The following is a 12,155-nucleotide window of genomic DNA, read 5'->3' as shown; positions in this document are numbered from 1 at the left end:
GACTGGTGAATAAAGAAAAAAATCATCTTGCCTTCAGCTTAGTTATGACAGTCATCTTGAACTATATCTCCCTCCAACAGATCAGCCTTCTAAATATTGGAGTACGTTCAGGATTGGCTGAAGGGATGCTATGACCTTCTGCTGAAAAACTTAAGTCTCTTATAAAAGAGACTAACAGCTCTTAGAAGTTAGAAAAGTGACATTTTCAAAGGTTAAACGCAGTCTGAATGCATCCCTGCCTAGCCAGTAGCCCTCAGCTAAGGCATAAGCAATGCTTTATTATCTCATTCAGTCCTGAACAGATCACAGCCTGTCCTTTATAGTGGTTAATTTGTACCTTTTCCCATTTCCATTAAGCCTCAACACAGGGCTTCTTTGGACTGGTCTCTCTTATGCGTTCCTTCAGCTGCCCAACGGCAGCCCTGCCCTGGCTTCATTCATTCTTATTCCTCTCTCTTTCTCTGGCTGTCTTTTGTAGATCAGGAGCTGATGAAGTCCCTGATATATCTCAGCACTTACTGTAAATTCATTCTATTTTAATACCCAATATTCTCCTGAGGCATTTGCTTTCAAAATAATTAGACATCTGTCAGCGCCTTTGGTAGATTTCAAGCTTTCATATCAGTATCCTAAGGTGGAAATAGCATTCCAGTTGAAAAATCATAGCTTGGTCTTAAGGTTGGCGTTTTTCAGTGAGTAAATCTTCTTTAAGCTGATGAATGCAGCTGCTGCCTTGACAATTTGTGAGTTTATTTCCTTCTGGATATCCCCACTGACTTGCATGTTACTGCCAAAGAATGTGAATGGAGACATTTTTGTATTCCTTTTGTCTTCTCAAGCAGTGTTTGAACTGGGAGTTATAAGGGCTCTCATTAGGTTCACTTTTTGTAACTGTTCATTAACTCCCTCTTTTTTACAGTGCTGAAGAATCCTTTGATCTTTGCACATGGGTGGATTTCCAATTTACAATGGCTATATTGTCAGTTTAATGCGTTATGGTTAAACTACATGAATTTTGCATATGCATTTTTCTGATAGTGATATCACTGGCAATGCCTGGCAGAAGGAAAAAAACACTTCTTTGTTTGACACCAGTGTCTCTGTTCAACCCCTTGTCTGAGTCCTCAGTTTCCCAGAGTAGGCAAGTTTTTTGTGGGTTTTCTCTCACTACTTGCGTAGCAGCTCAGGTGGCAGGCAGAGATCCACGCAGCTCTGAACCAGGTTCCAAAACCAGTCCTCCACATTCACAGATCACTTTACTCCACCATGGCATCAAAACATGTGCGTATTTTGAGAGTTACATCAATGCTTGTAAAGGCTTTTCCGATTTTCAGAGTGTGTTTGTTAATAGCAGTGTAAGAACTCAATATTTGCCCAAAGAGTCCAGTGTCCATCAACAGCATGTTAAATACGACCAGCGCAGTTTTACCGTGCAGCACTGGAGCCTCCCAGCATTCGGCAAAGTGGAACTGTAGCAGCTATACAGAAGCTGGATCAGGTGCTGGTCTGTAATAGTACTTTTGCCCCTGCAGCCCAGGCCACACTCTGCCACAAGCGATACGCTTGCTCTGGTAGCTGTTGGCTGCCTGGAAGTTCCTCTGTTTCCAAGAAGGCCGCAGCACCTTTCCTTACTCAAACTCCTCTAAACCTGTGTCCAAGCCTGAGGCTCCTGTATCAAAGGGCACAGAGTGAATCTAGCCCTGAAAATTGTTCTGTGGATATGCTTACTTGCTCCATAAATATTTGGGAACAGAGAGACTGTAGCAATGCATTTAGCTGTCCAGAGCAGGAGGGAAGGTATTTATGGGAATTTGCTGTTCAGCTGGAGTTTGATTTTTACGCCTCTTTTAATGATGTCCTCTCTTCATAGTGCAGCATGAGTAACAATTCCCCCTTTGTATGTATTTTGTATCTATTCCTATTTCCTATTGAAATTCCTAGGAAAGAGACTATCCAAGTACAGAGTTGAAAATTTTCGTCTTAAAATAAGCCAGATGTCCAACCTTCCTTTAGCTGCCAAGCCCAAAAGAGTTCAAGAAAGATGTTAAAATCTGTCTTCCTGGCTGTGAAAAACTAATTGCATAGCATAGGTGATGATCCCAGTCTCCCAAGAGAAAGACTAAAACTGCTTCGGGCAAAAACTCTGCTGTTATTTGTCTAAGGATTGGAGTTGGCAGTGTCTGTGGAAAAAGTTTCATTGCTTGCCCTCCTTGCTGGTTAACAAATGCAGAGACAGGAACACAGACAAAGGTAGGTGAGTGTTTGTATATTGGTATCTGAAAACCTTATTCACCTTATGAGAAAAATGCTTATTTCTTTCTTCCCTTCTTTTTTTTTTTATTTTTTCCTCTCTGTTAAGACAATTTCTAAGCACAGGGAGTGCCTAAAAGCCAGAGACAGAGGTTTCAAACTCACTATATTACAATCATGTGAAGGAACCCGTGGCCTGTATGGGTTATTTTACGTCTATGTAGTAACAGCTATTCTGTTTGTAAAATGGATGTACAATTCACTCCCCTTGCAAAGACTTTTGTGAGGATTAAGATTAGTAAAGCACTCTGAAGACTGAAAGTGCCATTGAAATCCTGAGGATTAGAGGTTGCATATGACTAGTGAAGTGGAAGGGCCTAATAGTTGCATTTATCAGGATAAAAATTGTTAACTTTAAATCCAAATGTAATGGCCACGCCTGACTGGCTTCCAGACCGGTAGCAGTCACTGAGGGCACACAGTGCTGGGGAAGAGCAGAGGGACACCCAAAACTAATGAAATGCCTACATCCCACTGCAGAAGCTCAAGTTATGGAGGGGGTTTAAATAAGGGACTTCAACAACTGCTTTTTGGAATAGCTCACTGTAGGGCATACAAGGGAAGGGCTCGTTCAGCATAGTCCTAAATACTGTAAGGTATTTATATGACGTATTAATAGACAGTGACCAAATTTTGATGTAAATTCAACACCTGAAAATCTTAAGTGCAAAAAATCTGTCGTAAACTAGTGTGTTGACCCTAAATTGAAATAAGAAGGATGTAAAGGAAAAAACCCATTTATTTAAAAAAAAGTTCAAAAATACATGTAAAATTTTAATATAGCATGACTGCTACCTTCAGAATACAATAATCAGGTCCTGGAGGAGGCTGCATAGCTGGAAACACAGAGGTAAACTGCACACCAGCATGGCTTAGTGGCAAAGTCCAGAAGGGATCTGAGCCAGAGATTGCTCTGAATAGAGAAGTTCAGTCCTAGAGAAAGGCACTGGGAGAAAGAATAGGAATAAAGAGCAGGTGGAATACAGCGGGGGAAATTAAGAGAAAAGCAAATACAAATTTGGTGAGTACACCAAATATAAGAAACCTGTTTAATAAACAGTTATTAATGTGAGTGACGTAAAGAAGAAAATTAGATAAAGAGTCATTGTTACTTTTGACAACAGTCTTCACTGATCCTACAACTCCTTCTCCCCAGAAATAAAGAGTTTGCATTGTGCGAATGTACTTCTGCACGGGGTTGTCTGAAGCAGGACTCCATCAGCTGTATTTTACATGGTCCCGTTCATCTGAGGCCACTTTTTGTCAGACCTTTCAGTGGTTTGCATAGGAAGGAAAAGCTCCCTGTGTTCCAGCCCAGAACAACTCTATACTTCTTGTATCAGATGGTCTTTGAGAAGCAGCAGGGGTTTCTTGTGATACTTCCAGAACAAAATGACCACAGCTTTGCTGTGCTCTCCCCCACAGACGGGAGAGGTGGCGGCCTACATGCATCCATGGGTCCTAGGCTTACATGCATCCATACTGCATACACATCCTTTGTACGTGGACTTCAGTCCAACCTCAATGTTGCTCATCTTTTGAGCTTCTTCAATGTTTGACACGCCTTTTTTAAGAAGTACCACTCTGAGGTGATAGTGTTTTTCAGGAAGAGAGCTCCACTGCCCTGACTTTGTTGAGAAACAGCAGAGGACAGAAAATATGATCTTTTTTACATTGTCCTAATTATATCTCCTGAGTTTTCCCCCTCCTCCTCTCCCCACACACAGCTTGTGTGTGGCTTTAGCAGAAGTAGGAATCTTACCGAAGTCCTGCAATCCATTGTTTCGTTATTTTAAATACAAGGTTCTTTTATTAACTCCAGCTGGTGCACCTCACTGTGCTCACTGTGTTTGCTTTATTAAAATTGAGCAGCGTGCAAGTAGGACATTGTAAATCACAAGCGACTGGTCCACAGGAAGAGGGAGGGAGAGGTAGGGACTCCAATTGTGTGACAACAAAGAGAACATATAAACAGGCTGGGCCTCCTGGCTAACAGAAGCCAAAACTCGTGGAGTACAATTTGCAGTTGTTCCCGGGAGGACAGACAAGTGCCAGACAGTTAGCAGGGATAGATGAGAGTGAATATTTGAATACCTGATTCTGCCATGTACTGGAACAGAGCTTCTCTAGAGGTCTGGGCATGCAGTAGGATCTGCCTGCCTCTGCTGTAATCCTTGGTTTTATCTTATATCAGTGCCTGGCAGTGGTCATCTTGGCTGTGGAGGAAGCCTTGTTAGACTGTCCAAGTCTTGGAGAGGGCTTTTAAACCAAGGCAACCAGTACCACCGGGTCCCTCATGGAGAGAGAGGTGGAAGCTGCTCATCCATAACTAAGCAGTATACGTTTTCCAGCTTTGTGGCTGGTGGAGGGAAATGCATCTCTGCCTGCTTGAACCTCGTGGGCATCCACAGGGACAATCAGTGTAGGTGGACTCAGAGCAAGTCGAGACAGAAAAGCAACAGCTGCCTTCCCTGTGCCAGGACATTTCCTCAGCTCACAGCACCCCCTGAAGCTGCAAAATTGTCATGGACAAATGCAAAAGCTATATGAAGGGCTCCTGGCTGATGCGATGCCTCTATTGTTGAGTCCTCAGCACCAATTTGAGCTACCAATCTGCTGCACACCTCAGCCTGGCAGTGATTTTTCTGGTGTATGTGTGTAATGTGATTTTGAAGCTACTCTGCTTGGACCATGTCTCAGTGCCTTCTCTCCTCCAGTGCTCCTCAACCTGTGGGAAGGGCCTTCAGTCACGTGTGGTCCAGTGCATGCACAAAGTCACCGGGCGCCACGGCAATGAGTGCCCTGTCCTGTCCAAGCCAGCGGCCTACAGGCAGTGCCACCAAGAGGTCTGCAATGAGAAGATAAACGTCAACACAATTACCTCGCCCAGACTTGGTGAGTGAGGGGTGTTGCGGGGAAGATGCCACCTGCGAAGGACCAGACAAAGCCCCAGGGTCCCAGTGTGCCCTGTGTGATAAAAGCGGGGCTTCAGAGGATAGCCCAGGGTCAGAAATTAGGAGAGAGCCCCCCAGTCAGTCTCTAGACTAAAGGTCTTGTGTGGCTAGGTCCTCTTTTATCCATCAATCCCTGCCTCAGACTTTGCCCAAGCTGGAGTGCTCAGCAGCAGATAGACCGGAGAGATCAACAGGAGCACACAAATGGTGGGTGGGTGATTGATTGATTGATTGATCACAGAGGTGAGGGAGCTGACAGGCATATCTTTCTCCGTCACAAACACCTTCACACCCTGCTTTCACTGTGGTGAGTGTAAAGTATGATAATTTATTCATCTGTGCCCCAAGAAAAGTCCATGACCTTGACAAGTAGAGCATCGCTGGTTTTTTTTTCCCTTTTCATTTGCTGCCACAAGAATGTGGTTTGATGAATTAATTTGCCCAGGGAGGCAAGAGAGCATCCAGCCTCTTTCTGTGAACCCTTTGATTTTCTGTCACTGTCCTTCTCCTCACCCTCCCTGCATCCCCTGTGTACCTGGCTGAGATGGGAATATGGTGATAAACCATCTGTTTCCCGAAACACCTTAACACTGTATTTAAGAAATGGCTCTAGTTAAGAATGCTTCTGTTAGTACAAAATTGTGGGAATCCATTATTTTCCATGTCATATTTGCTCAATTTATAAGGGGATAGAAATACATTTTTCCAGACTTGAGGCCTATGTGTTCAGCCACAGCTCCAAGAACCAAGCTGGTTTCTTTACGTTTCACACATCATCACCACTAAGATGAAGCTAAGCTAAGCCATCAGCTACACTGACACAGCCTCATCGGTGCCTCCCATTACTTTTCAGTACATGAGGCTGGGTTGTAAACAATGCTGCTAAGAGCTTACCAGGAAGAACAGCCTCCACCCTCTCAGCAGACCTAGTCTTGTAGGCTAAGGAGCCTCTAATACACATGAAAAGGCAGAGATGCTAAGTAATAGAGAACCATTTTCTAACAGCACTGTCCAGCATTAAATAACACTTAAACTAGGACTGGACTTGAAATTTTAACTGAACTGAAATTTGTTTCGCAGAAGTTTAATGTGTTTAAAAGAATATGGGAAAACTTATTCTTGCAAATGCAGTCATACTGAGGGGCTTCTAACCTCTTGTTTAACAACATACAAGAGTACTTCCCAGATATTTTAGCACTAAGAGCACAGTGAAAGGAAAACATTTCATTTTAGAAGTAAGCCTTTGATACACTGATGAGACAAGAAATCCATCCTAATTCACATTTTAGGACAAAGCAATAAAAAGCTCACATGTTTAGACGACTGAGGAGGCTCAAGTCCCTGCTGAAAGTAATCTGCAAGTAATTTGGGATGCTTTTGTTTCTAAACTGGGCTTGGAATCACCAGGGCCAGAAACAATGATATTTGATATTAGCAGAAAGATATATCATTGAGTGGTTTGCTCTTCCTGCTTATAAACAAATTCTCATTGGATTATCTTTAAACAAAATTTTCTGTTTTCTGCAATGGAAACCTCACCAAAAAAAAATTATACAGAAAAAAAAACCCAGTAGTCTACAAAACCCATGCTGCCTTGTCCCCACTCCAGAATGTTTTTCATCCCAGGTAACATTTTCAGAAGTATCTAAGCGTAGAGTTCACCTGACCTGAATTTACATCTGTGTCCAGTGTCCCTCAGTGAAGACACATTCAGAGGGGGTTTATTCTGGCCCTCAGGCACCTGACCCAAGTTGCTTCCTCGACATGCTTCCTGTCTTACTTCACAACCTATGAGGGACCTTGGACCTCCAAAATATTAGAGTCCTAGCCTTGTTTTGGCTCAGTGTCTTTCTACTATATAAAGTGTCTCATCTCAGGTCTATCTCAGATGTTCTTGCAAGATGTGTAATTTATTCAGCTACATCACTGTGTACTGTTTCTGAACACTGTGCCTGTTTGGAACCATAGCTAGTGGGGAGTGCTGCAAATTTAACCCCCGCAAAAAGCCCCTCCACTGCTGGCAGACTCGGAAATAGCTCTACCATCCCCCTGTTCAGGATGGTCACTTTCACTCCAAATTTTTTCTCACAATCAGGTTTTTTAAATTGGCTTCATGTTCCTTTTTTTCTGGGACAGTGGAACTTCATTTCATCAGATTCTATCAAACTTTTGCTTCTTGTCCAACTGAATGAAGCTTCAGTGATAAATATTCCTACCAGTTTTGCTGCCATCGTTTTGTGGTGCTTGGCACTGAGACTCACTGCTAAATACAGGATAAGACCCTTTCCTGGTTTCAGATGGCAGAGATGAGGAACAAGGGACTCAAGATGCTGCTGGGCCAGCACCTTTTGTTGTTCTTTAATTAAACTGTTTTTTCCCAACCTCAGAGGCCACAACATTCATTTAGAAGACTTTCCAATTATCACAGCATTTGTAAGAATGACACATACAATTTATAAATCACATACCATGAAAAGCACTCACTATATGTGTGCATTTTTATCAAGTGTACAGTTTCGCTACCAGTACTTTTTTATAAAAGCACGTGTGATCCTTTAATGATACCGTCAACAGATTCAGCAACAGTGTCTTCATGCCACTTTCTCCCCTGCACAAACCTTGTGTCGGTCTGAGGGAGTTTCTGCCATCCAGCCCCCTCTCCCAATAGCTAATTGTTCTCCTACTGGTTTTGATACACTGAGAAGTATTATTTTTACTTCCTATTAATTTGGCTTTATCAAACTGGGTTTGATTTTGCTCCTCTGTGAAAACATTTTCCACCAAGAGGATGATGGCCACTCCTGAAAGCATGCCTTAGCAAAGCACTCTCCCTGGGAGCACACAGCTTCCCATTGACTGCTGTGAGGTGTTCATGTGCTTAAATCTAAGCCAATGCTTTAGACATTTTGTTCATCTAGGCCTATTTGTCACTGAGACAAAATAGCTACAACGTGAGGAGGCTTGCGCTCCCACGGTCATCTCCAGCTATACCCTTGCAGTAAGCACTTCCAAGAGCCCGATATTTCGGTAGAAAGAACATCATCTGATCTCCAGTGCTGACAGCGAGACTGGCCTTTTCTCCCCTCATATGCAGTCATTTTGATCACACCTGCAATGCTGTTCTCTGGCTAATCCGCTAGTTTCTCCTTTCTTTTCTTGTCCAAAGCTGCTCTCACGTACAAGTGCACAGGCGACCAGTGGACAGTGTACTGCAGGGTGATCCGGGAGAAGAATCTGTGCCAAGACATGCGGTGGTATCAGCGCTGTTGCCAGACTTGCAGAGACTTTTATGCAAACAAGATGCAGCAGAAGAGTTAATGAACCTGTGCTACTTCTTAGGGTATTACAGCTATTTGTATGTAAATCACGGACTAGTAGGTCTGAGTACTGGAACTTCATGAGTTGCTACAATGTGGTGGATTCCAAAGCATACCTAATAAGACTTGAAACTAATTCTACAGACTGGATACCAAAGTAATCCACTCATCCACCTTAAAAAAAACAAACAGAAAGAGTCATCTCAAGGAGCCAATCATTTTATCGTATTTTGACATCCTTACATTTTTCATTAATGCTTTTTACTTTAATATATTAAATCACCAGCCACTGGATGGCTTGCTACCATTAAAAGAAAAGGACAAGAGTTGCAAAGTGATTACATTGACTAAGGTTATGGGTACCTCCATGGAGGAAGGCCTCTGGCAACATAATTCAGCAAAGGTAGAGACATTACTTAATCTTTTAATCTTGACTTTCATCTGATGTTTTCAATTCCCAACAGTTATCCCACTGTGGATTGGGCTTAGAGGGACACACATAAATGAAAGGCTTAATTTAAAGAGAGGCTTTGCTGTAAAAGCTTGTGAAAACTGATAGCAGAGGATGGACATCTCTGAAATTCCGGCAGAAAACTCAGTACAATTATATCCAACATTCCAAGTCATATTTTTTAGAGCAACTAATAGGGACTGCTCTTCTTTCTAATTTTACAAAACAATCCTCTCTCTCTTTTCCCCAGAATAATACAGTTTCTTTTATGAAACCTGATTTTTCTCTGAGCTTAATGAAATGGAATCTTATTAACAGCAGTAGATAGTTATTTTTAAGCAAGAACCATTTACATGAGATAGGAGAAGACAGAAATCATTTAAACCAGTAGAGCTCACTGAGAGATTGCTTGGCCTAATCTCTCTCCAGTTTTGAGAAGTCAATCAGATAATGAGACTGAATTATTTTTTTTAAGAGGACCATGAAACTAGATAGGGTTGGTACAGAAACAGGCTTTGGAACAACCTTTGTGTGAAGGATGGAGTGGAGAGCAGAACAAGTGTTTCCTATCTCTTGGCTCTTGTATACATCTGAGGTTATGTAGTCTTTGAGTCAAAAGTAGTCAGGGATAAAAGACATTCAAAGTGAAATCTTGAGCTTGTTGAAGCCATAAGGCTAAGACTTCGATTGCCTTCAGTAACGGTTAGGATTTTACTCACTGTACATTAATGCTTCCTGTCTTACTTTTGTGGTGCTGTCAGGTTTGGTGCTATCAGATTGGTGCTATCAGAGCACTTAGCAAGTGCTGCATGTATGATACTCTCTTCCATGTCTCTGCACTTTAAAACAAACTCCTCTCTGAGATGTGAGACTTGAAACAGGAGCTCTACCAGGGCAGAGTTTGTCCCCTCCGTTAGTCCCACAGATCAATGTCTCTCTGTCATATCTTGCTCCAACACGTATCATTTCCCTTGCCAGGGTCCAAGGTCAGTTGTGCAGTGGTTAAGTTACAGCCCACTCTTCATGATACGAACAGAGCCGTTTGGATGAATTGCAGCTTTGTACTCGCTCTAGAACTGCGTGGTACTGTTTTATTCTTTGGAAATGAGTGCAGAACTAAGCCCAGCTACTACCCTCAGCCCCTGGGCCAGTCTGGATTGCAGCTCACACTTGTCCTCAAGTTGTCTTTGTTGCTGTTGTCTCTTTTTTCCAATACAAGGAGGGATAAAGACCCTTAGTACCTAACATATCTTTAAAGCAACTTTTTCTTCCTTATTACAGTCCTTTCAATATCCAGGACCTCACTGGAATAACTCATTAGCATTTTAGTAAGGGCTAAGTTTTTCAAGCACAGGGAGCTAATGTTCATCAACGGACTAATACTGTGTGGGCTTCACATTCGCATCTGTGCTTAGTAGTGCAAATGAACGTGTGTGCGCACAAGGGCTGGCCTGTATGCACAAAGGCACATCTGCACACAATTTTTTTCTCAAGTGCCTGTCTCAAACAGGTCTGCTTTCCAATGCCCCAGATGATTTTCTCTACCAGGGAAATGATTCCAGCTTGTTTTTTATTATACTGGATGTTCTTTTGGCATCTTATAGTCAGGATCAGACCTCCTTCTTCTCTTATTCCCACCCTGTAGCCCGAACACAGAGATTGTGTGACTACTTAGCAAGTAATCAATGGAAAATGTTGCTGGCAGGGGTGACAGGGAAGATTTAGGCAAGACGATGGTGATGTTCAGTTAGGGAAATTAATAGGTAGATGAATTGCTAATGAGAAAGTTCCAAGAGATCAGACAGAGCCCAGGAGACCTGATTTATGTTGGTAATTCACAGTGGTAGTTCTCCCCTTTGCCTGCTGACATACCCTGCAGTAACACAGCCCTGCTTGTACAGCAGGCTGCGACAGTCCTTGCTGCCTCCCTACCACCCCAGCCACCTCACAGCAGTTTGACTGAGATGGGGTCCCCTTACATCCTTCACTTGGTTTGGAGTTTGCTGTTTTTCTTTTAATGGGCAACATTTGCCCATGAAGTGGCCTGGCCCGATGAAACGCCACCCCCTTGCTGATCATTTTTGGCATTACTAATACTCACATTGGGCTGTTGAAGGAATTGCCACCGGGCTTCTCTGTTATCTTGGAAGAATAGTATGTTTGTTTATTATTAATGGGAATCAAAGGTGCTTTTAAATAGCAGGGGTCATTTTTCCTTCTGATGCTGATCTGTCACCCTCTCTAGGCAAAAGGTGGGCTCCTAGAAAGGTGCGTAGGAGAGGAAGGTTTTTAATTCTTATGTTTTTCACTAATAATTCACTACTGTCCACTGTCCAGAACAGGATACTAGGCTAGTTAGACCTGTGGCCTGTCCCAGTATGCTAGGTCCTGGCCTTCAAAGGACATTTGGGTCCAAGTTCTGGGTCCTACTTAAGGAAACAAGAATTTACAAGGAATTCTTTGGAACATCTGAGCACTGAAAAAAACACCTTGCTTGCTCTCACGGCCCACAGATTAGTGTGCATCAACCTTTTTTTTTTAATAGTCAGAAACCAACATTAGTTAAAAACTGATGGCACAACACAGCTCCATTTTATTACATTCTCTTACTTCATGTGGTGACAACCTTCCCATTTTATAATAGCCAGAAAAATAATAATAATTAAAAAGTTTAATTCTGTTCAATACTCCTGCACTTCTGTTTTGTATCATTTTATAGGAGCTTTACTATGAATTTACAGCTATGCTCTGCCCTCAGTTACTACATACTGGTGAAAAGAAAGCTGTTTGTTTCAGTGTATCTATGACAATACTTTTTTTAGTTGTTCGTAAGAGATTGACGCTCTTTTGATTACAGTGGTGGTATTTCCATATTGTAAACAATACTCTGTACTGTTACTAAAGTACTGTACATTTCTAGTTGCACAGTTGTGTTATTGAGTGTAGATTCTCACTATCTCATGTATGGTGCTATTTTTTGTTGGTGGAAAAGAATCTTAGCAGTCGATTATTGCTTGATATTTTATTATAATACAGGGATATATTCTCCATGGCAATAATATCATTTAAGTTTTTCATTACAGAGTGAAATGTATATATTTTTCCATTAGCTAATTTGCATAT

The 12,155-nt window shown here is 42.2% G+C and overlaps 1 protein-coding gene across 1 annotated transcript in view; it reads left to right on the top strand.

Annotated features, from left to right (window-relative positions):
* ADAMTS17 (ADAM metallopeptidase with thrombospondin type 1 motif 17) overlaps positions 1–8,582 on the top strand; it is a 192,554-nt gene extending 183,972 nt beyond the window's left edge. The window contains exons 23-24 of the mRNA XM_059824030.1: positions 5,028–5,205; positions 8,431–8,582. Of these exons, the coding sequence (XP_059680013.1) occupies positions 5,028–5,205; positions 8,431–8,582 (330 nt within the window). The remainder of the gene's footprint in view (positions 1–5,027; positions 5,206–8,430) is intronic.
* The last annotated feature ends 3,573 nt before the right edge of the window (positions 8,583–12,155 follow it).

This window comes from Gavia stellata, chromosome 13, assembly GCF_030936135.1.
Source record: "Gavia stellata isolate bGavSte3 chromosome 13, bGavSte3.hap2, whole genome shotgun sequence".
Lineage (NCBI taxonomy): Eukaryota > Metazoa > Chordata > Aves > Gaviiformes > Gaviidae > Gavia > Gavia stellata.
Note: the sequence above shows the minus strand (reverse complement) of the source record. Positions and strands in the feature narration are given on the sequence as shown.